At 42.3% G+C, this 24664-nt stretch overlaps 1 protein-coding gene across 3 annotated transcripts in view; it reads right to left on the bottom strand.

Moving 5' to 3' along the window:
- Positions 1–24664, bottom strand: part of cux1b (cut-like homeobox 1b) — a 56195-nt gene that overhangs the window by 30166 nt on the left and 1365 nt on the right. For all 3 annotated transcript variants that reach the window (XM_056375112.1, XM_056375111.1, XM_056375113.1), the window contains exons 2-3: positions 7991–8101; positions 4004–4051 (exon numbers count right to left, since the gene is read on the bottom strand). In XM_056375112.1, the coding sequence (XP_056231087.1) occupies positions 4004–4051; positions 7991–8101 (159 nt within the window). The remainder of the gene's footprint in view (positions 1–4003; positions 4052–7990; positions 8102–24664) is intronic.

Below are 24664 nucleotides of genomic sequence, written 5' to 3'. Positions count from 1 at the left end.
ATGGTTAATTGTCAGTCACCCCACCTCCGATCAGTGTCACTTCCGTAGACTCCAAAGGCAGGCCCATTAATTTCACAGTAAGAGTAGTCTACATATCTGTCTATCCTCACTATGCATCAGTATGTTGCATGCGACCGCGGTTGTCCTGACAGTGGCTGCGTTGGTGTTTCCTTCCCGTGAAGTCAGTTCAGCTGTTCAGCTGATGACGGATGCGTTTCGTTTGCCGCGTGCCCATGTCTGTCTATCCAAAGTCTGTCGGTCAGAGTGTGTATGTGTATGTGTGTGTATGTGTGTGTGTGTGTGTGTGTGTGTGTGTGTGTGTGTGTGTGTGTGTGTGTGTGTGTGTGTGTGTGTGTGTGTGTGTGTGTGTGTGCGCACAAATATGTGTGTTCGTTTCCCCTCCAGCACGCTGACATCATTAAACAGCTGGCTCAGTCTTTCCAGCCACAGCAGGGGCAGATTATTCAGTCAGCTCTTAGCAGCAATACAGTGTGGATCCATTACTGATGCAGCCATTAACACAAGAGGGCACGGCATGCATTCCATCACCGATATTATTGAAATGGACAGCGTTAGAATGGATCCATAAGAGATTAATTCTAAAATCATACTGAAGGAACTTCTACACGGTTGTTAGCGCTGCAACATGAGGCAACAAGCTCTACTATAGTCTCTGTGTCACACTTCAATATGAGAAGCAGACAGAGTAGGCGAAACACATCCGAAATCAAATCTAAATCGAGGGAAACAGATGCCAAATAAAGACATTCAGATGGTGCTACTGTACTGGGCAGAGCTACAGCTGACTACTCTGGCTCACGCACTCAGACTAAACAGCCTTGTGTTTCTCTTCCAACTCCTCCAGCACATTGACTAAGAGAAAAGGAATAAAGACAAAAGCCTATATAAGTCCAAATATAAAGTCTTCACATTCCCAGCCAAGTCAGTAGTGTAGTTGATGGGTGGTTTAGGGGTTCTTGCCACTGTAAACAGAGCGGGCTACATGTAATACTGCCTGGGCTCCTATGGGAACCTAATAAATCTCTTCACATGGCTTTGATTCATCTCTAGTTTTTTAGCCGCAAAACATCTGGCCCCGAGTAGGCTGGTGCCAGCACCCCTCCCTCTCCCCCCTTTTATTTCTCTATGTCTTTTTCTCATTCTCTCTCTCGAGTTCTCCTTCTTGTCACTTCCATGTTCTCTGACTCATATTCTTTTCTTTCCCTCAATCATTTTCAGTGTCAGTCTTTCTCACATGTTTCTCTGTCATACAGTCATGTCTCTCTGGCATGCACAGAGCTCCCGTCTTGCACCCTCTCTCTCTCTCTCTCTCTCTCTCTCTCTCTCTCTTTCTCTCTCTGTGTCTCACACACACACACTATCCCACTACTATATCTCATTCTCACATCATGCTGCATCATGTACTTTACCCTCTTCATGTGCTATGTGACATTGAGCGATCAGGATCCTCAAATGCAAGGCCACTAATGGGAGATTACTGATGCTGAGTACTAATACCTCTCACACACCAACACCAAACCTGTTCATCAGCATCAAAATGTGTGTGTGTGCATGCGTCTATATAAGAGCACGTACCACAACACAATCTCATGATAAAGGAGAAACACACACAGACACTCACTCACAAACCAACGCAAAAAATGATCTGCCGATGGCAGTGAAGGAAGCCAGCTGCGTGACTGTACAATGACTGGGCCAAGGTCAGTGGTACAGCAGCTTTATATAGCCCAACATGGGAGGCAGGAAATAGACATTTAATGTAGGACACACCCTACAGTTAGAGGCAGGTTAACTGCAGGACCAGAGCCATTAGAAGACCACCCAGGATTTGCAAATACAACCCTGCTGTTCCAAACTGCAGCTCTTTCAACCAATCCCAATGACATCTGCTATTACATGCTCCCCTGCCCCCATCCCACACACATGCACGCACGCACTCACACACACGCACTCACACACACACACACACACACACACACACACACACACACACACACACACACACACACCAAGCCAAACAAATGAAGTGACACAAATGATACCTCACCAGTATCAGTAGGTTACCGATGAGAAGTGCTTGCAATTGCAAAAGGTATCCCTGACACATCCACACACACACAAACACATACGTACATACGTCAGCACCTTGTGCCACCATCACTCAGCACTGCCTCGCTCCCCTATCTAACCCATAGTGTGTGAAGGGCATCAGGCTGACCTGCGCGTGTTGCCTGCGTGCATGTGTATGTGTGTGTGTGTGCGTGTGTGGCCCCAGTGGAGTCTGATAAGGGGAGGCTATGGGAAGCAGAGACTGAAGCCTTGGATAATGGAAAAGCTTATCTGATCGATGGACCAACAAGGAACAGTGAGCATGCAACATACACACACAAACACAAGTACACATACACACACATAACCCGTTTACCAAACTGAGGCCTCCTGGAAACAGTACTGTTATTGGTAATAATTATGACCCGAGGGCATCCACCTTTCAATGACAAAGATTAAACAGAGTATCAAGACCTCCAAGTTCCTGGGCTAAAACTTTTTATTGTTCTGTCTGGTACCACATTCAGTTAGTAAAGATTCAAGCTCCTGGGTAAAATGCTTAAGGATGAGTTACTCTGGGACTTCAACAGGAAGACCCTCTGGTTTCTGGTGCTGTCTTGTCTTTGATCAAAGCATTGAGGGGTAAGCAAACAAAGCCAGACTAAAATTACACATTCTCGGAGCTACTCATGTTGTGGCATGCAACTGCGCAGAATAGTCGACTGATTGATGGGCTGCTCTAAGACTGGCGCGGGTGTACAGTATTATCTCAATAATCATAAGATAATGTCTTTCTCAGTTCCGCGACCACCCACTAAGTGCCTCAGCATGTTCTGGTGTGCACGCCGTTGAGGTGTGTCAACATGAGGATGGTGGAAACAGCTGACAAAGCCCCAATTATACTGCTGCCGTTTCTATTCTCTAAATAGACTGTGGATCATCAGCAGAACATGGTGGAACCACTATAAATTACAGCATTTTTACATAACCACTAGCTGTGGTTGCTGCTCTAACACAAGAATATGGAAACTAACCCAGTGTTAAACTGTAATATTCTATGGCCAGTAGCAAAGCAGCCCTGTCACTATCTATTGAGATGATTCTGTTTATGCGTGTGTTTCCCTGTGTGTGTGTGTGTGTGTGCGCTAGGGAAGAGATACTGTTGGGATGAATGTCCACCCACTCCAACTCCAAATAACGCCCCAGTCTAAACCAGCCGCTTCCACTCCTACCCTCTGACTTTCACATATGGGAGTGAACTGGAAATGCATGGCTGCCAGTAAGGAGGAGTCATGATGGAAATAGGCCAAAATGATGGAGGAGGAGATAGAGAGGAACGGTGGGAGTATGATATAGCACACACACAAAATTCACCTCTTATAGGTCAAGGTACATAAAAACATAGGGTGCTACATTAAATTGAAAGTAAATAAATGTGCCACAATGAACAGAAATGGCTCACGATTCAGTAGATCACCGAAAAAAATAAAACAAATAACCCTACCGAATCATGCAGACAAACAAAGTCTGAGGAAATAGCATTCGGTGAGTTGTGACTGGCTAGAGCCGGGGTTTTGTGGTGCCTTTTTTTGCAGGATGCAATTTAAACACACCCTCGGGCTACAGGACTTCATGAATAGGACAGAAAATCAAGAGCAGAGCAGAGCGAAGAAAAGAGGGAGAGGAAAGAGGGGAAATGAGATAGTGGCAAGAGAAAGAACAGGAGATGGCGGAGAGAAGAGAGGAGAGAGAGAAGTGAGAGAGAAGAAATGACGATTTAAGAGGAAAGACGAAAGCGGAAAAAGGAGAGAAGGGCACTGAGAGACCAGTCAATGAATGTCAAACGGACTTTGTAAAATGCATTGGTCCAATGCTGTGCTTGGGCATGTATGTTTATCACTATGTCAATATAAATTGTCAATAACACACTCACCTCTCCTTGGAAGCTCTTGAGTAAAGGGGCAACCTGTTTCCGTAAATCCTAAAAAAATAAAAGAGAAGAGGAGTTAGTCACTCAAAAATGACATAATCAGCTTCAATCCTAAAATAATCCTAAATACACATGAAACATGTGGCAGTGATGTTCAGAAGCATTGACAACTTAATGAGTTGTATGGTAGTGAGACCATGTTGTGATCGAATAAGTCACTCGTTATTTCTACTAGCGACCATTCATGCCACTGCCAATGAATAAAAAGTAGTGCGTGAGTGAGTGATGAACATGAGGGTAGGGAGGAGGCCAGGTTTGTAGCCTGAGGTGCTCTGGCGGACTGCGTCTCTCATAAGAACAGGTGCAGCACCACCTGGGCCACCCAGAGGCACCACTAGTGCGTGTGAGACAGGGAGTGAATGAGCCACAGCGTAGGCCTACAGTTAATGCAAATTGTCTCCGCGCACCAAGTTTTTACTATAAAGCAAATGCTTTTTATCCTGCAAGTCCCATTGCATGACTTTCCAGTACGACTCAGCGGTTTCAGATTAGATAGCCAGTCGAGTATGTATCAGGGGAACATGCAAATCACCATGCTGTTAGCTGAGCCTACATCCTGACAAACTGAACTGGAGCGTACGGTAAAAAGCACAGCAGAATAGGACATTCTGTACAGGAACATTTGATTTGCACAGTTTGTGGACACACACACATACTCACAAAACTGCCTAATGAAGATGTGAAGTAGGGCAACGACAGATGTGTGCTTGTGAGACTCTGCGCCTTTTAGAAACCTCTGTCTAAAAGCATAACCGATGCTGCAGAGTGCCTCCCAAACTGATCTGGGACCAGTGTCTGGGCCTGGCCTCAACCCAGGTTGGTCCAGACAGGCCGCTTGTCTGGGGCTGAGGACAGGTCATGACCTTGGTGACCCTGCTCCATTGTTACCTCATCAGGGGTCGTTGTGGCTGTTTGTCTGGGCCAATTCAGTATTCCCCCTGCTGGGGATAATGACCCCCCCTTGACCCCACCCCCTTTACTGCTCATGCTCTCTCTTTCTCACACACGATAAGCATGAACACAAAAAAAAAACACCCACGAAAAAACCAGAGAAGTGTCAGTTCTGTCATTTGCATTAGATTTTGATTATATTCTAATTTTGCATTTCAGTTTCCTTTCAGTTAGAATTTAGATGACCTGCACTACTTCCTGCTTGGATTAATAAAAATAATGTGTTTTCTTATCTTATTTTGCTTAGGTAGCTTAGGTTCCATTGTTTTGTCAGAACCAAGCAAAATGTGCTCACACATCCGTCTGTATTAGTATAAATTAGCGTAAAAGACTGTTTTCATTTCAATATTTTATACTATTTTTTACTGTGGCTTTAAATTTATGTAAATATTTATGTATATACTGGAAGCAAAAAAGGAAACCTCTGTATAATGTAACACAGTCTAGTCTACTAGTCCTCCAATAATTACTACCTTTGCTCAAAACATAAATCTTCAACTTTTGTTGAGACTGTGTCTGCATGAGGAGCCGACATTACCGTCATTTATTAAACAACATCTTGAAGTCGCTGTATCAATCTTGCTGATTTTTTTTCCCGGCCAAGTTCATTAAAATCCTAATTTTATTTGAGATTAGATGTTGATCTTCCGAACTTGCATTTTCAAGTTTTGGGGGCGACTAAATACTTCAGAAACCTTGAAGAGTCTCCACACATGTTCAACAACGCACACTGAACACACAAAAACAAACACATTTAGATTACACATAGAGGCAAGCTACTCCTTTAACCGAATACCCCAGCAGTGAACCTCTTTGGTCCACTCTCTAGTGCTCCGCCCCCTTGCCCCCTCCACTTCCAAAGATTTATGACCATATAACATAACAATGCACACAGACACCATGGTCAATCTGTGTGTGTGTGTGTGTGTGTGTGTGTGTGTGTGTGTGTGTGTGTAGTGAGGGAGTGGAGGGGGCCAGGCAGCAGGAGATGGATGGCTGGTGTGTGAGCTGCCGGCAGACAGCAGACAGGCCAGCCTGAGGAATCCTCCAGGGAGTATGGAACTCACATTTGCTGTCTGTCTACCCTCCAGCTAAACACAAACGTGTGTATGTGCATGCGTGCACACACACACAAGCACACACAAAGTTGTTTTACTACCACTGCCTCTGGCTAGCAATCTCTGGGACATTTTACAACCATTCCCACCCTTGCCTTTATAACAGTGTAGTAGAGAAGTCTTGACTAACTAAAAGGAAATTAAGAACTAGATGAATAATTCAGACAACTTAGGAAGCTCAGTGAGAGGTGGTCTCAGAAAAAAAAAAAATTTCAACAGTGTGTCAGTCCTAATGAATTATGAAAACTTTGTTTTCACGCTGCATTTCTTTGCACTACTTTCAAAATGCTACAAAAGCCAGTGTGTGTATGTGTGTGTGTGTGTGTGTGTGTGTGTGTGTCTGTGTGTGTGTGTGTGTGTGTGTGTGTGTGTGTGTTATTATGCAGACCATGAGTGCAGTTCACGCCAAGTACAGCTCAGCAGACTAGACACAGTCAACGTGGGCTGGTCTCCTGGTTGTTGAATAATGGATCAGAGACGGACTCCCGCTCAGCTTAATGCAGTCTGATCTGATGTGACTGTGATCTCCGCTGACTGGTGTGGACCACAGAGAGCTCACAGCCCGCTCTATAGGCCGGTCAACCACACACACATAGACACACACACAAAGCCACGCACAAGACGGAAGACACAGCTCCGCAAATGCACACAAGACGATCAGGGCATTTTTAATCAAGATCAGACCATCACACGTTTTGAACCAGCCTATTTGGTAGGCAGCCTGGATGCTTATACACTTCCAAACACCAGGAGTTTTAGTGCTGATTCCTATTGAGCCTGTTACAGCCCTGTAATGAATCCTGTCGCTCGTCTGGCCTGGCTCAGATTCCTCCTCCACATACCAGGGAGATGCCAGGGGCCACACAGACGCCAGAGGAGCCTTCCTAAATCACAGCCTTGTTACACTGATGAATGTGTGTGTCCTGTTCTGTGATCTAGGCTATCTGCCTCTGTGTGTTTGTGTGTGCGCCTCTGCGTTTGCATGTTTTCTTTGTGTGTTCTCTATCTGCCTCCATTTGTGTGCTTCCACACCTCTGTGTCTGCCTTGCTTCCCTGTGTGTGTTGCTAGTTATGTGGTTATACTTGAGAATGAGATTAGAGATGAATGTGCAGGGCAAAGTGAAATTAGCGTCTTTTGTATGCAGGTACAGTTTCCTCTAGTGTATATTCCTCTGCCCTGGTTGGGCTACATGCTGAAGTCAATAGTCACAGTGCTCATCCTGTGGTAACTATAATAGGTCTACTGTCAACTCCACAGAGAGTTGACAATTTTCTATCCACTGTCTACTCCATTCATGCATTATTCATACTACCATCAATAATTCACCATGGTGACATTACCAATAATAACACAACAATACTTTGTTTTCGCTGTGTGGTTTAAAATGTGTTGCCTTGGTAACAGAGATGAAACAAATATTCCCAGGAGGAGTGATGGGAACACAGGAACAGGACAGAATTCCCTCCTGATCCCACTTAGTAGTGTTGTCACACTCTCTTTCTCTCCCTCCTGCTCTCTCTCTATCTCTCTGTCTTCCTCCCTCTCACATACACACTCATGGACCACACTTTCTGCACACATAAAAAACTAGGTCAGATAATACAAACTCCTGAGGGGTTTTCTGTTTTGTCTCTTTAGGATTTCAGGGAAACTAATGGAGAGACTATTTTTGGGAGCCAAGCCCGCATCTCTGCGCCGTCTACTCCTCCCCTGCTTTCTCAGTAAATAATCATGGCTGCAGTTATGAGGAGGAGAACAGACACAGAGAAACACTGTGGCAAACTATGATTGTCAAAAGAACTGCGGAATATATGCATGTTTGTGTGTTGGTGCGTGTCTGTGAATATCTGATTTTCTCACCTCTGGTGTATTCTTCTTGAACTCGCGGCTCAGGTCGATTAGTTTCTTCCTGGACTGTTCACTCTCGTCCTGTCTGTTGGCAAGCTGTGTGGCGGTGGCATCTAGTTCTTTCTGCAATGCAAACACACAACTTTTTCAGATTGCTATGAAGAGAGCTGCTTTTAATCATACTTATCATTAATGTTACTGTCATTATAATCAGCATCATTGTTACCACCAAGGATAAAAAAGACAGCAGACTCCTTGACCCATCTGGCGTACTGCAGACTACATGGCCTGTCTCAGCTGAACTTGGCCAGTATTTTGCGGCAGCAGAGGCAGAGAACAGAACCACAACACCAATGTCCCGCCAAGGAAAAGCCGTCTGCACCAGTAGTTTGATCTGCTACCAGCGCAAGCAATATGTGAGCCATTCAGGCTGTCAGTCAATCAGTTACCACTGTGTCTGGCATGACAACTTCTGTAGCAATAGACTACTACACACGCAGTTCACAACAATTATTGACTGTCTGCACCAGACGACCCGTCCCCTCCCCACATAACAACAAAAGCACAATTATCAACAACAGCAGTGTTGTCAAGGCTGAGGCAGGGCCCGCCTTTATCCACATCCATTTTGCATTGTTATTAATAGCTATTTATGGGACTAGTTCCAGATGATGGGCCAAGTGCTGACATTAACAAGACATTCAGGCCTTGTAAAGATTGTATCTCTTTCTGCTGAGTGTGTAAGCGTTGCTGGATTATGTTTCTGTTGGATTCTTGCCCTCTGTCACGCTCACTCCTTTTTTTTTTCCCTCATTTTTCCGTACTCTCTACAGATCATCCACTCACTCATTCAACCAGCATTTCCTTCTCCTCCATTTAAATCTCTCTCTTCTCCCTTTACTCCGCCTCCCTCTTTTCTTCTCCTCCCTCCCATCCACCTCCTGTGAGGCCGCCCACCCCTGAGAGTGATTAAACGCTGCTGAAGGGCCGTTATGCTAACTAACACACTAATCATTTAATACACACATTACCACAGGGGCCCTTGTGGCTCAGTCTGCTGACAAGGTCCCAAAACACACGCACGCACACATGCCCACCCCCCGAACACACTCAAGAAAATACAACCCTCTAAAGAAATAGTGTGATCAAGTACTAATTAGGAGATTTTTCCCCCATCAGCATTAAGTTTAATTCCCTGACCAGCCGTGATCTCGTTTTATCCACAAACCATAAAAAAATAAAACAAATGGACTTGGTCGATTGTCCACTGCAACGGATTTTACGCAGTAGCACAGGATGTTTGAAAAAAAAAAAAAAAAAAAAAAAAACTGCTCACTTGCTTACATGCCATCTTGCTCTCGCTGCCCACGGAGCAGTTGATGTAGCAGCCTGTCTGCCCATGGCCATGGAGCAGCTGCACTATCTGTTAGTGAATTCGAGCGTGCGCAGAAGCTTGTGCAACGCTTGATGAAAGGAGGAACCTAATAAATTTTAATCATGTTAAATTAATTGTCAAAAAATGAATGCTCTAGTTCATGAATAGAGGTGTAATTATTATATTGGTAAAGATTAGCTACAGAACAAGAACACAGGACCCAGTTGGTTCAAGATATTAACATCAAATTGGCAGATATTAATCACAATATGATGCATGAGGCCTCCAGGCTTACTTTTCTGGGTGGTGGAGACATCACCAAAATCATTTAAATATAATAACTCAGAGTGGAACACTTCAGTTTAAAGCATGATTTGGATTCAGATGGCATAAACAGCAACCAGGATAAATTTAGGTATATCCCCAAAGTAAAGAGATAATGCCGTTAATCGTCCAAGCTGGGCCATTAAACACTAGGAATGAATTTTGAAAAAACAGAATCTCCCTCTGAGAGTACATGATCTGAGTCACTACAAAAGTAAAATACCAAGGATGACCGATAGAGAGCAGGTCCATATGTTATACACCTTAGGACACAATTAAGTAGATCAACTTGAAGAAAAAAGTTTGAGTTAGTTCATTAAAAATAAATATAATGAAATTAAGCATGATTTGCATTACAGTGTCTGCACCATCCAAAGTCACTACTGCCTCTAAAACACTAATTTTTAATTCTTATATATTTTTTAACAGTGAATTTATAGAAATGAGTACATAACCTTCGCACTACATGAAAACACAATAACATTACACATGATTATTCATGTTCTAGTCTTTTTAATGATAGTAGTAAATGCACAGCTCATATTATTGCTTACTGACTTGAAATAACTAGCCTTGTAAACCATATGTTTTTCATTAAATTTACCACAATGCTCTTTGATATGCAGATAAGTAAATACAAACGTAGGTAAATTCATTTTCAACTAAATAGAGTGATCAAAAAGTCAAAGTTATACGACACAGCAAGATAATCTATTGATATACTGTAAATGCATTAATAAGCTCTGCTTTTAAGAAAAACTGAAATATCCACAGCCCTCCACTAGGGTTCTGCTTTAGGAGGTCATGTGCCAATCCCTGACGCCCTTGATTCAGTCCAATCCCTTTTCAATACCCTGCACATATCCCAATGTGTTACCAAATCCCCATTCCGGAAAAAAAAAAATCTCACTGCTGAGCTAAATAAACACATCACACATGAAAGAGGATTGATTCAATGCCAAGTGGGCAAGTAATTATGGGCATGGTCTCAGTTTATAAAAAAAAAAAAAAAAAAAAAAGGACCCTCAGACCCAGTCAGGTTTTGACTATGCAGCAAACTCTCTGCCCACATCAGCAGACACAGGCAGACTTTACACTCATCTTGCTGATAGAGCGTAACATCTCAAGTGCACGATTCCTGCTGCCTGCCCCCTGTTCACACACATCACATCTTACTGACCATTAGGAGACAAATACTATTCTGATTTTTAAGCCACACATTATTACACATGATAAGTTGCCATATTGTAGCTCCTTAAGTGGAATACTGAACAAATATGTTTGGGTGTTTGCTCTGCTGAATGCTGTTTTTGTAGATTGTGGGTTCTTAGCAAAATAAACCTGTACAGTACTGTGGTCAGTTAACATGTTACAGAGTTGCAGACTTAAGCTAGAAACACACTGAAGATGTCCTTTTTCTCCTTATACTTGTGTTCTTTGTTTCGACAAACTAAAACACACTGATGCATAAAACATGTTTGTTTAAAAGGCAAATTTAATTTTTTTTGCAGTTAGTTTTCTTTTTTAGGTTTATAAAAACAAAGTTGAACTCACACAGTGTTTGACACAGTGTTTTTTCTATGCAACTTTTTCTCATGGGCTGAGTGTGTACTCATGATGTCAAAATCTGACTCTCTACATTTCCTCTGAAAATTGTTTTAGAACATTTTCATAAGACCAACATATTCACATTAACATATTGCCCCTTGTTCTCCCAAGGTGATATTCTCAATTTTATAATACTGTATAGGAATACAACTGATTGGCCCATGATTAAATAGGGTGATATTAACTCTAATATGAGACAGTAGAATGTCAATATTAATTTTTAAACTTTGATAAGGATAATCAAACTGTTTGAACTCTTCAAATTGAGGACTGTGTGTGCCCAGTCGGTCGAGCTACCTGATCCTTGCTAGCACTCACATAGCATTTTATATTACCGTCGTGACTAAAGATAGCAAATAGCAAGATTAATAGATGGCTAAATAGAAAGACCTTTCATTTTTATAATGACTGCGATGGTAACATCTGTCATTATATGTCTAAAGTCATCGACAGTGAAGACAAACTGCAACACTGTGCAGAATGGGTAGCTAAAAGGATTGGATAGAGCCTTGCCACATTTGGGTCTGAACAAATAAGTCAGCAGTGCAAATATGGCCGCAGAATAGGAACAGGTGTCAAAAATAGATGTCCAAGTTATGTCACATATCTTAAACTAAATTTCTCATTCCGAGTGATCTATCCCAGGGTTTCTTTGGAACTGAGTAAAAAGCACATACTAAAAGCAGGTCGATTTAACTATTTTGTTGGATTTATCAATCCAAAAAAAACTTCTGGAGGGGAATACTGGGAAAAGCGTAAGGCAAGGCTGCCCTACAGGGGTTCAAGCCATCTGGCATACCACCGGGATTTTCTCTTTATCATGTTTGACATAAATGATTGGCATCATGCTAGTCTGATAAATCATACAAATTAACATGTTTGACAAGCAGCCAAAACAAGTGAAGAAACGCTTATTAGAAAATAAAAAAAACAAGCCAGTTAAGGGAGTCAATGTTTTCCACTACATGACTACTGTAATGACGTGAAATATAATTAAGAGCGCCAAACAACATACATTAAAAAACCGGTGTCCACTGTGTTTGGGCCCTCAGGCCCAGTCCCTGAGGTCAACACTCCCTGGCTCTCCTTGGCATGACTTTCAAGTGTTTTACTCTTCAAATCTGAAAACACTTTAATTTACTGGTGAATTAATTCATTTAAACATTTACATTAACTCCAGTGCTATTTTTAAATCTAGCTATGGCTGGTTAGGACTGCACTGTCTAGTTTAGCAGAGGATGGAATATGGTGTGTGCAGGGGAGCATTAAGTGGGCTGTAATGTCTGTGTGATTGCTGTAACAGCTCTGCTTGGCTTGGCTGGACTGGCCCACAGCAGCAGTCCCTGTCCTGGTTCATTTGGTCGTCTGGTCAGCTGTAAAGACGATTGGAACAGATTGCCAACAGTCCCTAGAGAGACTTCAACACCGACTTGGCCAAGAAGCCTCCCGCACACTGCTCCACACGCGTGTGCTCTCACATGAATGCACTCACAGGCCGCTGCAGTAACTTGGGGAGCCCAGTCTTTCCACATTCTTTTGAACTCTGTTTCAAAAGAGGAAGTCTGCTAACATGTTCCCCTGCGAATGTTGGCATGGTGAGCTATGTTTGCAGCTAGGAGGGGAGGCTGGGCCAAACAGAAATGAGTATCTCTCTGTCCCACCACTATGGTAATAATACTAATCACTGATAACAGTCACGGGTAAACAAATCCTATTACCACTGGCCATCAGACCCAAGGTGTATGTGTGTGTGTTCATCTCTCCTAATGAAATTCCTTCCACTCGTCTGCAGGCAGAGAGAGGCCTTCTATCTGACTAATTCGCTCTAATTACTCTAATGAGCCACAGGTGATGATACAGTGAGACTGATTAATTAAATGGGAGGCACCAATCAGGCATGTCTGATTATGCCAATCATATCGACTACAGACTAAATGAGATAACAGGAGACAGACGCACTTTAATTGAGGCATCAAAACTTCATGGAATTCTTTATGCCCTCACGCTCCGACGATGCCGAGACAGATAGACTGGTGGAATGACAACAAAGTTATTGTTATGTACACAGTATGAAGTCAATCTGCAGCTGCTGTCTGTACTGCCACGGTGACCAGGAGTGCACACCGAGGAGAGAACACCACACAAGGATTTGATTCAGATCTCATTCCCTGTAGAATAATTGGGACTATAACTGCTAGAAACACTTTGTTTACACCTAGTGTGCAGTCACACATGCCAAGTAGTCTGCCACTACTCCTTTAGTCCAAACACAACGTAGGTTAACTGCTCCACATTTGGTGCATGTTTTACACATTAATCTAATGGGAGTACCACTTTTGAATACAAGCCAAGAAAGAAAGAGACATACAACAATACATTCACTTCTACTCTATAATACTAACACCATATTAGTCACACTACAGAAGAGGCTAATATTTTAAAACAAACCTCTCTGTGTTCATTACAAAGTGAGACGACTTTTACAGCCTCTGTACTTGACAACACAACACAGATGTTTAAGAGATGAAGTTTTCTGTCCTGCCAGTGCAGTCGCTAATCTTTCCTTTTATCTCTGACATGTCTAAGGCTGTTATGTGGTTATGATAGTAAACAGTAAAGGCGTCTGGAAAGATGTCTTATCTGAAATCTACGAGTCCTATCTTTCAAACTCCCCCTCCATATTCCCTCACAGCGTTCCACCTCCTATGTGGCTGACTGTTCTGTATGCCAAGCCTACTGTGTGGGGGTGGAGTCGTGGGGTGGCAGCTCAGTCAGGAGCAACAGCTACGCTTGCTACAACGACATGGTACATGATCACACATCACAGGCACGCCCCCTCAAAACACAGCATAACAGCAGCACAGATAAGAGACTACAATCCTGGCTGCTTGTCTGCCTTCCTACCTTTGACATAGCAGGGTGCAGAACTTTAAATGTGCCAGCAGACGCCGTTTTCACTAACCACACAGGGTTTGAAGACACAAGTCATATCCTCCTGAATCTCTGTATTTGCTTTTCCTCTCACCCATTGGAGTCAAAGCCACAAAGTTTTCTTTACCACATGCGAATACAATAGTTTCACTGTGACAACTGAGGTCTGAACAATTTTTTGGTGTGTGTTTGTGCAACTGTGTGTGCGTCTGTGTTTGCGTGCAGAGCAGTTGGAGGCGGGGGTCAACCTACCACTCTCCACAGTCTAACAAGATGCTTGTGGTCCCTGAGCGTTTTGCTCCTTTTTTTGAACACAGATCCATATCTACCAAAAGCACAGGAGCTGTCAAGACTCACCTCACTGACGCTGACGCAAGCCTGGATCAAAAACAGCCTTTTTACACCGCAGCCTCGTACGTATTGATCCATGTTTCTCTGCCGAGAGACTGGTTGTTGTTTTATCTCCCCAAGATCCAAGCCTTAACTCTCCTGAAGCTTGCTGAGAGCTAGTCATTATTTTGCCTGACCTATTGTCTGACAAAGGTTTTCAGAGGCCAGGCCTGAGCCTAAATACAAATATAATGAGACTAAGATGGTTTCTGGCATGGAGGAAGTGCAGCTCACTTGGTCTCATTTTGCAGAGTTCGAATTTAGCTAGAGGCCTGTGTCACAAAGGGTGAGTGGTGTGGAGAGTGCAATGGGAGGAGAGGGGTATGGCGATATGCTAGGGTGTAATGCATTGGTGAAAGGGCAAGATTTTTCATCCCTGCGTTTACAGGGTGGAACGGCTAGGATATTGAGATCTGAGATAGGATCAGAGGGTAGTGAGCTGTTTCAGCTACGATAAAGGCCACGCATTACAAACAGAGCACAGATAGAGAGAGAGAGAGAGAGAGAGAAAGAGAGAGACAGAGAGAGAGAGAGGGAGAGAGTATCACACCTCTCATCCCTGAATTAATGCCGCCATTCTGCCAGGAAGCTATTCTGTGCCAGTGAGAGGGGATTGGGGAGAGGATGAGTGCACAGATACGGACTAAAAAATGGAAACAGCGATCATGGAGAGGGGCGATAGGGATTAATCAAGTCTGGAAGAGTGGGGCTCTCCAGGCCCCATAGCAGATATAGGAAGCTGTGGCCCAAGGACTCCAGCAAGCAATTGACGTCGCCACTATTAGTTTATATGACTTCAAATACATATACCGTAGGTGGATAATGACAGGGTCACAGGTGCAGGCTGGCAATGTTGAAATGTTGAAGACATCCAATCATCATCCTTCAGTCATATATTTAGCTTACGACCCCTTGACAACAGGGCAGTGATCAGTTGCTCCAATTTAGTTGAGATTTTTTATCCATTCTCAATTCGTTAACCTCTTTGATTTGTTGTAATTCACATAGACTTGCATTTAAGGATGACAGGCACATTCATGTTCGTGGCACAGTAACTTGACACTGAAGAAGGTGTGCATCACTCTCATGTGCCTCTGGTACATTAAATCCCTGCTCTGCATGATGCCCTTTTTCCACATTTTAATTTAGCCATGTCTATCTATTGTATCCAGTAATTTTCTAGACGCCTGATGATGACACATCAGCATGAGTTGTGCCACGGCCTGTAAAAGCAGCATGTTGACTTCTATGCATAAATTAAAAGCATATATCAACATGCTCCATTAGGTTAGATATATCTAGACTCGTTAATGTGTCCAGCCCATGCTGTCAGTATTTTCTATCGTGGCCTAGCCATCTGACTGAGTTTGACACCCATGGTCTATACGATCAACGTCAACAGAGCATGTCCTGGGGCTAAGTCTTACTCAGCCCTTATGAGTAAGAGTTTTCTGCTCCGCTTGCACGACTTTTGAGAGGAAAAGGCAGAGAAACACAGTGAGAAAGAGAGAATGAGCATAGCTAATCCTTACAGTAATGACAGAATAATTAGCTTGCGTTAGGCTAAGTAATGGGTTGTAATTATATCATTTATTCTGTGTTGAGAGAATGTGATATAATGCCTGCACAATGAAGGAAGAGGAATTGAGCTTGGTGGGAAGTAGGATGGAGCATGTGTAAGAGCTCAGGCTCTTTCTATTGATTGATCCAAACATCAAACGAACCACTAGAGTAATGGGGGGAGTGAAGGACAGCTAAAAGCTATTTGGAGCCTTCACTGCATAAAAGACTTGACCTGTTCCATACAGCCTACATATCAAAACCATCAAACAGCAATCAATAGACCAAAGCGGTCAACTCAACAAACCGTCACCCTACTAAAACATCAAACCCCCGGCCCAAGCGTCAGATGATAGGCTACACTCAGCTTATCCATTACCATCAGATAAAGAGGAGATAAAACACAGAGCCTAATCCTTTCATGTGTCGTGACAGCCACAGCAGCCTCCAAGGCATTCCTTCAGTCTGGCTCTCAAATAGTTTTATGGCGGAAGGCAGCCATTCAGTCAGCCAGCCAGGCAGTCAGGGCTGTTCTGGTCTGTTTGTCTTATTTCACAGTTTACACGCTGTTTTATAGGTAGTTATTATGGTCACCATGGTGATGCCATACGTTTTTATGGTCTTTTGGTCTGAGGGCAGAGAGTGTAATAAATGAAAAAACACACACACATGAAAACAAAGACTCACAAAACACACTCCTGCTGTGGAAAGGTCTCCTGTCCCTCCCTTCCTCCCTCCCTCACTCTTTATCAGTCTCGCCAAATGCCTATCTCCCTACTTTCTGCTTCATGTGAAACATGGATAGGCTAACGTAGAATTGTCCTCTCTCTCATTCCACATCTGGAGCTGATCAGAGGGCCTCCTGGAAGTTGAGGCCTCTGGGCCTATTAATAACCATACCGCTGAACTCAGGGTCAGACAGCAGTCAGCGGATGAGCCTGTGTCTACTAAACACATAGTCCCTTCCCCCCTCAAGAGGACAACTCTCACTTTTAAAAATGGGACTGCAAGCTACAAAACTTAGCAATGATCAACCAATTTTACACTTTTAAACTGGTACAAACACAGACTCCAACTCAGGCGGAAGCTCAAAAATGAGTAAACAAAGACTCAAGTTTGAACTTCACATTTGGTCATCCTTTAAAAATAAAACAAATACATAAGCATAGGGAAACATCCTGCGCTAGCTGTGAGACAATTTTCTCCCTCGAGTTGTTTTTTTCTTCTTTCCATGTCCAAACAAGTTCAAGTTCAAGGAGGCTAGACCTGTTAAAGGCAAGACAGATGGTGAAGTCATCATGTGTTAGCTCTAAAGGTTAGGCCAGTCAGACAGCCCAGGTCATACTGAGGTCTGCAGGGTCAGACCACCTCTGAACCCTGGCTCCAGTCTGACAGCTGCTCAGGTCAAGGGTCAGGGAGATGTTAAGGTGCTGTCTGAGGAAGTTCAATGAATTTAACAGATACACGACTGCGTCATTTGTATAGAATTTCCCATGTTTCCATGGACAAAGCCATGGACCTGCCTTAAGTGTTTTAATTTTACATTAGGCAATGCCTGTGCAGTAATAATAGCAGGGTTCTAGTTGTTAAAGCTATTCAAACTTATTCCCAGAACCATATAAATTGGTATGGCAAGCATTACAATGACTTTGGTTCACTAAACTTAAACGAGACAGCCTTTCTTTCATTAAATAATTATACCTCAAAAACTGAAAATACACATCAACAGTTTCCAAGTTTCTCTGACTGAGCAAAGTTTCACCAACCTACGACATAAAACTAAATCAGTGAATGCCATACAAAACGCAGAGAACAATTTGTTAAGCATAACCCACCCCCACCCAACACACACATACACGCACCTGTGAATACAGGGTAGTTGAATCATCATAATCGGTGGTAGTTTTCTGCTGAGCCCAGCCAGCAGTCTGTGTTATTTTTAGAGGGCTGACACAGAAGCAGGCCGTCCATTTACTCTGTGAGCTGGCAGCAGGACCATCACAGCTCTGGTTGCTCTTAAACTACCAAAATGGGAATGAGCTCAACATAAACACTGCAAAGGTGTGGACACTAACAGAAAAGAAGTTAACTCAGATTCAGAGCCATTACAATTCCTTTACTTTAACATTAGGCTCCTTACGGAGGTGGTGTATGAAAATGCCAAATCCACACAGAGTGACCACTGAACAAAGGCCAGACAATCAATAAAAGCCTTTGCCTAATCTAGCATGCGTAAAGTGGTGTTAGCTTGTCATTAAAACATCCAGCATTCCCTCCTCCTTTAGCTGTGAAGATAAATGTAAAGTACACAGGAGAAAAAATAGCAGCCACTACATTAACACTATGAGTCAATAGGACAAAGTCAAGAGATTTTAATCACACTATTTAATGAGGAATAATGTGAAAGTTTGCTTTATCCCTTATTTCAGAGGTGAATGAGGGGATTTTCAAAGTGATGAAAAGATATACAAAATAAATTGCTCTTCCTTGCATTCTTTTAATGGAACCCTTATTTTTAGAATGAGAAAACATATGAAGTGGCAAATCTCCACCTCGTAGGTGGACTGAGTGCAAGACAAAAGCAAATGAAAGGGAAGAAAGTAACAGAAATTGGAGTGAGAACTGAGGCTAAAGGTTGAAGGCTGTTCCCATCTGATGTGACTGATGTTGTGAGCCTGAAGGCTGGCTATGGATCTAGCAACTGAGGCAACTGATTGACATTGAAAATTACACAGAGTGAGCTATTAGCAGATAGCAAGCCATATCATAATTCAATCCCTACACCATCAAAGTGCACCAATATCATAATTCAATACCAAGAACCATTAGCTTGCAGCACACCAATATCATAATTCAATCCTGAGGCCATCAGCCCTTGCCAATATCATAATTCAATACTTGGACCATTAGGACACACCAATAGGCCTATTAGAATTCAATACCTATGGTCAATGATCTAACAGGACACTGATACTGGAGTCATGGGTTGACATAGGATAAGGCCCACACATAAGGATTCTCAGGCCTTATTTAGCCCAGACTCCTTGATAACAGTGAGATAAACAACACTAAAATTAGGTAGGGCAAGTGGTTCACCAATAGCTTGGCTACACCAGATGCTGAAGGCCGCAGAGTATTTGCTGCAGAAACAAATTTCAGCAGGCTTATGCAGAGGGACACGTTTGTGGAACAAAATGAAGCACTGCATTAGCTTCAAACTCAGCAGAGCGCTCAGCCAAACTTGTCAAAAAAGTTTCGAACACTGGCCCCCAGTGTGTGACCGTCTGCAGTTGGTCTAAATTATCACATTGTGGTAGCTTGTGGAAATAGAACTCCATTTCGTTTTCTGGTCCATTGCCTCTGTTTATATTTCCATGTTAACATCTTGTTTAACTCTTCAAAATACTGCAAGGCTCATCCAGGCTCAGCTTGTTGGGTCATCAGAAATCTGCACCTTAACAACCAATCAAACTGTTTCTAACAGCTCAGATTTCCCCAACTGCTTTATGTCAGTTTTTCACCGAAGTTGTCATTATTCAAAGTTATTCTCACCACACATTTCATAGGTTTCCTCACTTAACTCTAATCCTCGTGTACTGCGTGTGTAAAATGACTCTGGAGAATGGAAAATACAGTAAAGAATGATGTATTACTGAAAAATGGAGTAAATTACTCAAATGACAGACGATCAGCAACTATTTTGACAATTAATTAACCGTTTAAGTAGTTCTTTCTAGTACAACTGCCAAACTGTCACTGGTTCCAGCTTCTCAGGTGAGAAGACTTTCTGCTTTTCAGCGTTTTATATCATTGTAAGCTGAAAATCTTTCAGCTTTTGACTGGTTGGACAAAACAGCAACGGGCTTCAGGAAATTGTGAAAGGCCTTTTTAACCATTTTCTGGCGTTTTATAGATCAAAGGATTAATCAATTAATCCAGAAAATAATAGCTCGTTATCAAAAATAAAAATTGTCAGCTGCAGCCCTGAAGAAATGTTATGTTTGAAGTTTAATTATTTTTTTATTCATTTTAAATAAATCTCACCTTGATGAAGGCGAGATAGCTAAAAACATGTGGTGGACAAGTACAAAGATAAGAACAAAAGCACTAGAAAAGAGTGTGCGATGTGACTGTTGAGCTGCACGTATGAGGCTAGTCTGCATCTCACTGTGTGTGCATTCTTACTTTACCAGTCATATATGGACAAGAACAGACATTTTTTCCCTTGGGAATGCAAGATTTTTGTTTACTGAAAACCTTAAGCTTAATATTACAAGGTGAACAATAGACTATACAAGAATACACCGGCCTTAAAAGCACCGTTTCAAGTGTGTGCTTGATTTTCAAATAAAGTGGGCAGCGTCCTCAAACTTACAAGTGGATACAGCCAGTATATTCCAAAGTGAGCCTAAAGAGAAGTGTCCAGTCACTGAAGCCAATGCTCTCTCTGCTTGCTCTCTCTGCTGGAATACAGAGCAGCAGAATAATGGATGCTTCTGTCATGAGATACGGTGAAACTCTATGATGCTGTAGGTGAGAGAGACTCCAAGTGGGTCTGTAAATAATGCCTGCCACTTGAAAATAGGTCTCTGGAAACTGCCCCCCGTGCTCTTGTTGCTGGTTGTTGGGTGGAGGTTCTGTCTGTGTAGTTACATTAAAGTGTTTGAGTGTTATGCGGTAGGAAACATGAAGACAATGCAGCAAGACTTTTGGGTGATTATGAACCACATATTAACAACGAAAGACACATTTCTATCACATGTTGATGCACGATTAAGTTTTTTCTGTATATAACCATAACTAAAGAGATGCTTTGTGGTATTTTTGTAAGACTGGGGAGTGCAAGTTCCTGATTTCCAGCAGGTAAAAATACAATACACACTACAGGCTGTACAGAGTTTGAACAGCACAGTTGGCACAAATAAATAAAATTTCATTTAAGTATGGACTGAGGAGGCCAAGACATAATATATTTGAAAAATACTCCCTGTCAGACCCCTAAAAGACATTTTTATGATTTCTTTAAACTAAGGCTTGAGCAGAATGCACCTATTTTGGTAATTTAACATTAACAGAAATAAATGTTCTAAAAACACAATATTTTGGGAGGGTGTAAAAACCAAATAGAGCCGACTGTTTATAAAAGAATACCACAAGTTTGATATCATACATAATCGTAAATTGAAACTATAAATTCTGTCCTGGCTATTTTTGCTCTACCTTCTCCAAGAAAAAAACGAGGAGTAACTGTTCATGATAAAATTTGTTTTAGTGTCCAAATTCAAAGCTATGAAAATATAGATTTTAATATATAGTCGAGCAATAATAACAAACATCCTGTTTACACCATGTTTACACAGCCTCCATGCTCTCCGCCCTGCAAACATCACCTCTCAGTCTCAGTATGTTTGGGAGCAGTAGAAACATTACAAAGTAAAAAGTTAGTTAGGTGAAAGCAGTAAATATGCTTGAACAGTAGCTAGACACAGAAATTTTGCATAGGTTGTAGACTGCCCTGTTACACTGTGATGTACATCTGGCCTGTGAAAGGGCCACTGTAATTTGATTTTTAACTGCTCATAACAACACTGTCTTTGTGGTGTCATTTGACCCAGTTATTTCAGCCATATCTCAGTATATGTTGCAGAAAAAGATTTTCAATTCATGGAGGAAATAAATAAAAAAAATTTTTTTAAAATTTGGAGTAAAATAAAATAGGCCTTTACAGTAATTAAATGTTATAGCACTTTGTATCATAAACAGGACAACTAATCAAGGATTTCTATCATTTTATTATATAATTCTATATCAAAATATATTCATTTTATATTATCACCTGGACGATTTTTAAAGCAGCGCAGTTAAAGTAAAATGCAACAAAATTAGATGTTTCAAAATTACTTCATCTAAAATTACAAATTGTGGAAACACAAACATGATATTTTTATCATAAGCGGAAACTTCCACATGTTCCAGTTTTACAGGTAAACATGGCTGTCAGACACTTTTGCATAAAGAATGAATTAAGAGCTGTTTGGTTACCCCTATTTTTAGACTTCTCTTAAGTGCTTTTTATCTTTTGTTCAAACATCAGATGACATTGGTCAGAATTTCTTTTTCCAGACTAGCGTAAAAATTGTTTAATGGAGTATTAAGACTGTGGCTCTTGCAGAGTGTAATATATTTACTTTTTGTATTTAATCAGATAACTCAGTCTGGGGTAGACACTCCTCAAAGCAGAAGGAGGGGGAAGAAACTGAGCCCGAGAGTGACGTGCACTAAATTGCTGAGGAGTTGGGGGAGTATGGGCCTCTGCTGAGAATTAGCCACTGATAAGGTATATGAAGTTTTTTTTTCACTTTTCTGAAAGCTGCACATTCCTCTCAGTCGTATGGAGGTTGTCCATCCTAAGGATACACTCTAACCTCTTAGAAAGTAGGATGACAGAGCCCCTACCAAGGAAGACTGAGGGCAGACCAAAGACCTGACATGCACTCATCCCTCTCTCTGACTCACGCTTAGTCGCTCACCACCCACCAACACACAGTGAAACCTCAGTCCCAATGCCAGGTTTTGTCACTGGGCAGAGAACCGGTTGGCTACAGTAAAAGCATGACGTGATGCCCCTTCCTCTATGCTCCCCCAGCCTGTGCAGCAACAGAGGGGTAAAAATATCCCACCAGTGAGTTCAGACAACCAGCTCATAAATTAACACTAAAACTCCTGCAGACAACAGCGGGCCAGTCGCTGAGAGATTTAAACCACTCAGGTTGCCACTGACCACAGCTCTGGGATCAGCTTACAAAACCCTTTTCCTAAATTTACCCATTAGGAGGTGGCGAATAAGAACGAACTCTAGATCAGTTTTCATCTAAGTCACTATTTAGCTGTCCGCTAACATAGTGAACTATTTTTTCAAAATGGCTCTAGGGTGCTTTGTTCCAGGAAATGTTATGAGGTGAGATGTAGGCTATTAGGCCTAAATTGGGAATTGTGTATAACACAAAGGTCTGTTCTTAATTTTCCAAGCTCACACAAAAAATATAAAAGTATAGGTTCAGACTCAGCTATTCACTCATATCTTATTAAGGTTTTCCTGTAACGAAGCGCAATTTCTCATCGCTCTCAAGTAGAAACACAATGTTCCAGCAAACTGCTTGACTGGGTTAAAAAAAAGAAAAAATAGGAAAAAAAACAACAGGAGAGAAGAGTGATGATCCCCTCTAAAGAAACTCAACTCTGTAATGGACGAACAGGGATTACAGACGTTAAAACCTCCTCCATCTGTAATTCACTGTCACCCTGCCATCATCTCTGAATCACTGATCCATTTTGCAAGTGTGCGAGACCTTGCTAAAAGCATCACTGTTGCACCCATTTGTGTTTGTAGTGGTGGTGGGGGGGGGGGGGGGGGGGGGGAATCATGCAGAGAAGACAAGTTAACAGCTCGCTGTGCTGTTTCAAAGCACTCTCTGTCCTGTAACAACCACCTAGCTAGTTTCTCACACAGGGAATAGGACACACTGATCAAATAGGATTTTAATGAACATCAGCAGTTGGAGCCTGAGGAATAGACGCTATGATGGCTTAAAGCTACTGACATCTAGGTTGGGTTGGATTTTCATCATCAAAAGAAACAAAAAAAAAAAGAAAACATTCCTTTGCTGGTGCCTCTCACATAGACAAAACAGACTGTGAGTGCAAGTGTACATTGCACACTGTCCATTCGAACACAAGGAGGAAGCAAATGAGAAAGCAATTGGCTGACAAGGCCATGTGTAGACCATGATCATATCATACTAACCCCACATTATCCTCAAAAAACAGATAAGAAAAAAAGGTTCTCCTCTGAAGGCTTTCCTCTAGGAGCCTCTCAGTGGGAGGGAGAGTAAATAAGATGTCATCTATAATAGACAGCGAATGTTCTGAGCAGTTCTGCGCACACGAACACACACACACACACACACACACACACACACACACCAGCTCCGACTGATTCCTATCCTGCAGACAGGCCTGCCAACCGCCAGCCTTTTTGCACACGCTCAGATTCACTGTCCTGACTAATCGCTTGTGATAGGGGCCTTTGCCATAATTACCCAGGGCCTTATCACAAACTTATGCGATGCATTTTTCATGTCCTGGCTGCTGGCAGTGCCTTCACTGTCCGTGCTGGCAGTCAATCTACGAAAAAGACTGATCTCAGACAAATTCACACACACACACCAGTTCAAACAGGGCAAAATGGGTGAAGGCAGGGTGAAGGGCCAGTGAAGAGAGGAAAAAAATTTAAAAGGAGGGGAGGGGGAGGTGAGGGAGAGAAAGATTGGAGGGGGTGGGGGGGACAGGAAGGGGGTGGGAGATAGATAGTGCAGGAAAGAAAAGAGAAAGCAGTCTCAAATTTTTTACATAATGCATGAACAAGGGGGCACGAGTAGGAGGACCAAATAGGATCAAATAAATAGGAGAAGTGAAGCCTTGATGATGTGGCATAAGTG

This window comes from Seriola aureovittata, chromosome 4, assembly GCF_021018895.1.
Source record: "Seriola aureovittata isolate HTS-2021-v1 ecotype China chromosome 4, ASM2101889v1, whole genome shotgun sequence".
Taxonomy (NCBI): Eukaryota; Metazoa; Chordata; class Actinopteri; order Carangiformes; family Carangidae; genus Seriola; species Seriola aureovittata.
This window is presented reverse-complemented; position numbering and strand designations above follow the sequence as displayed.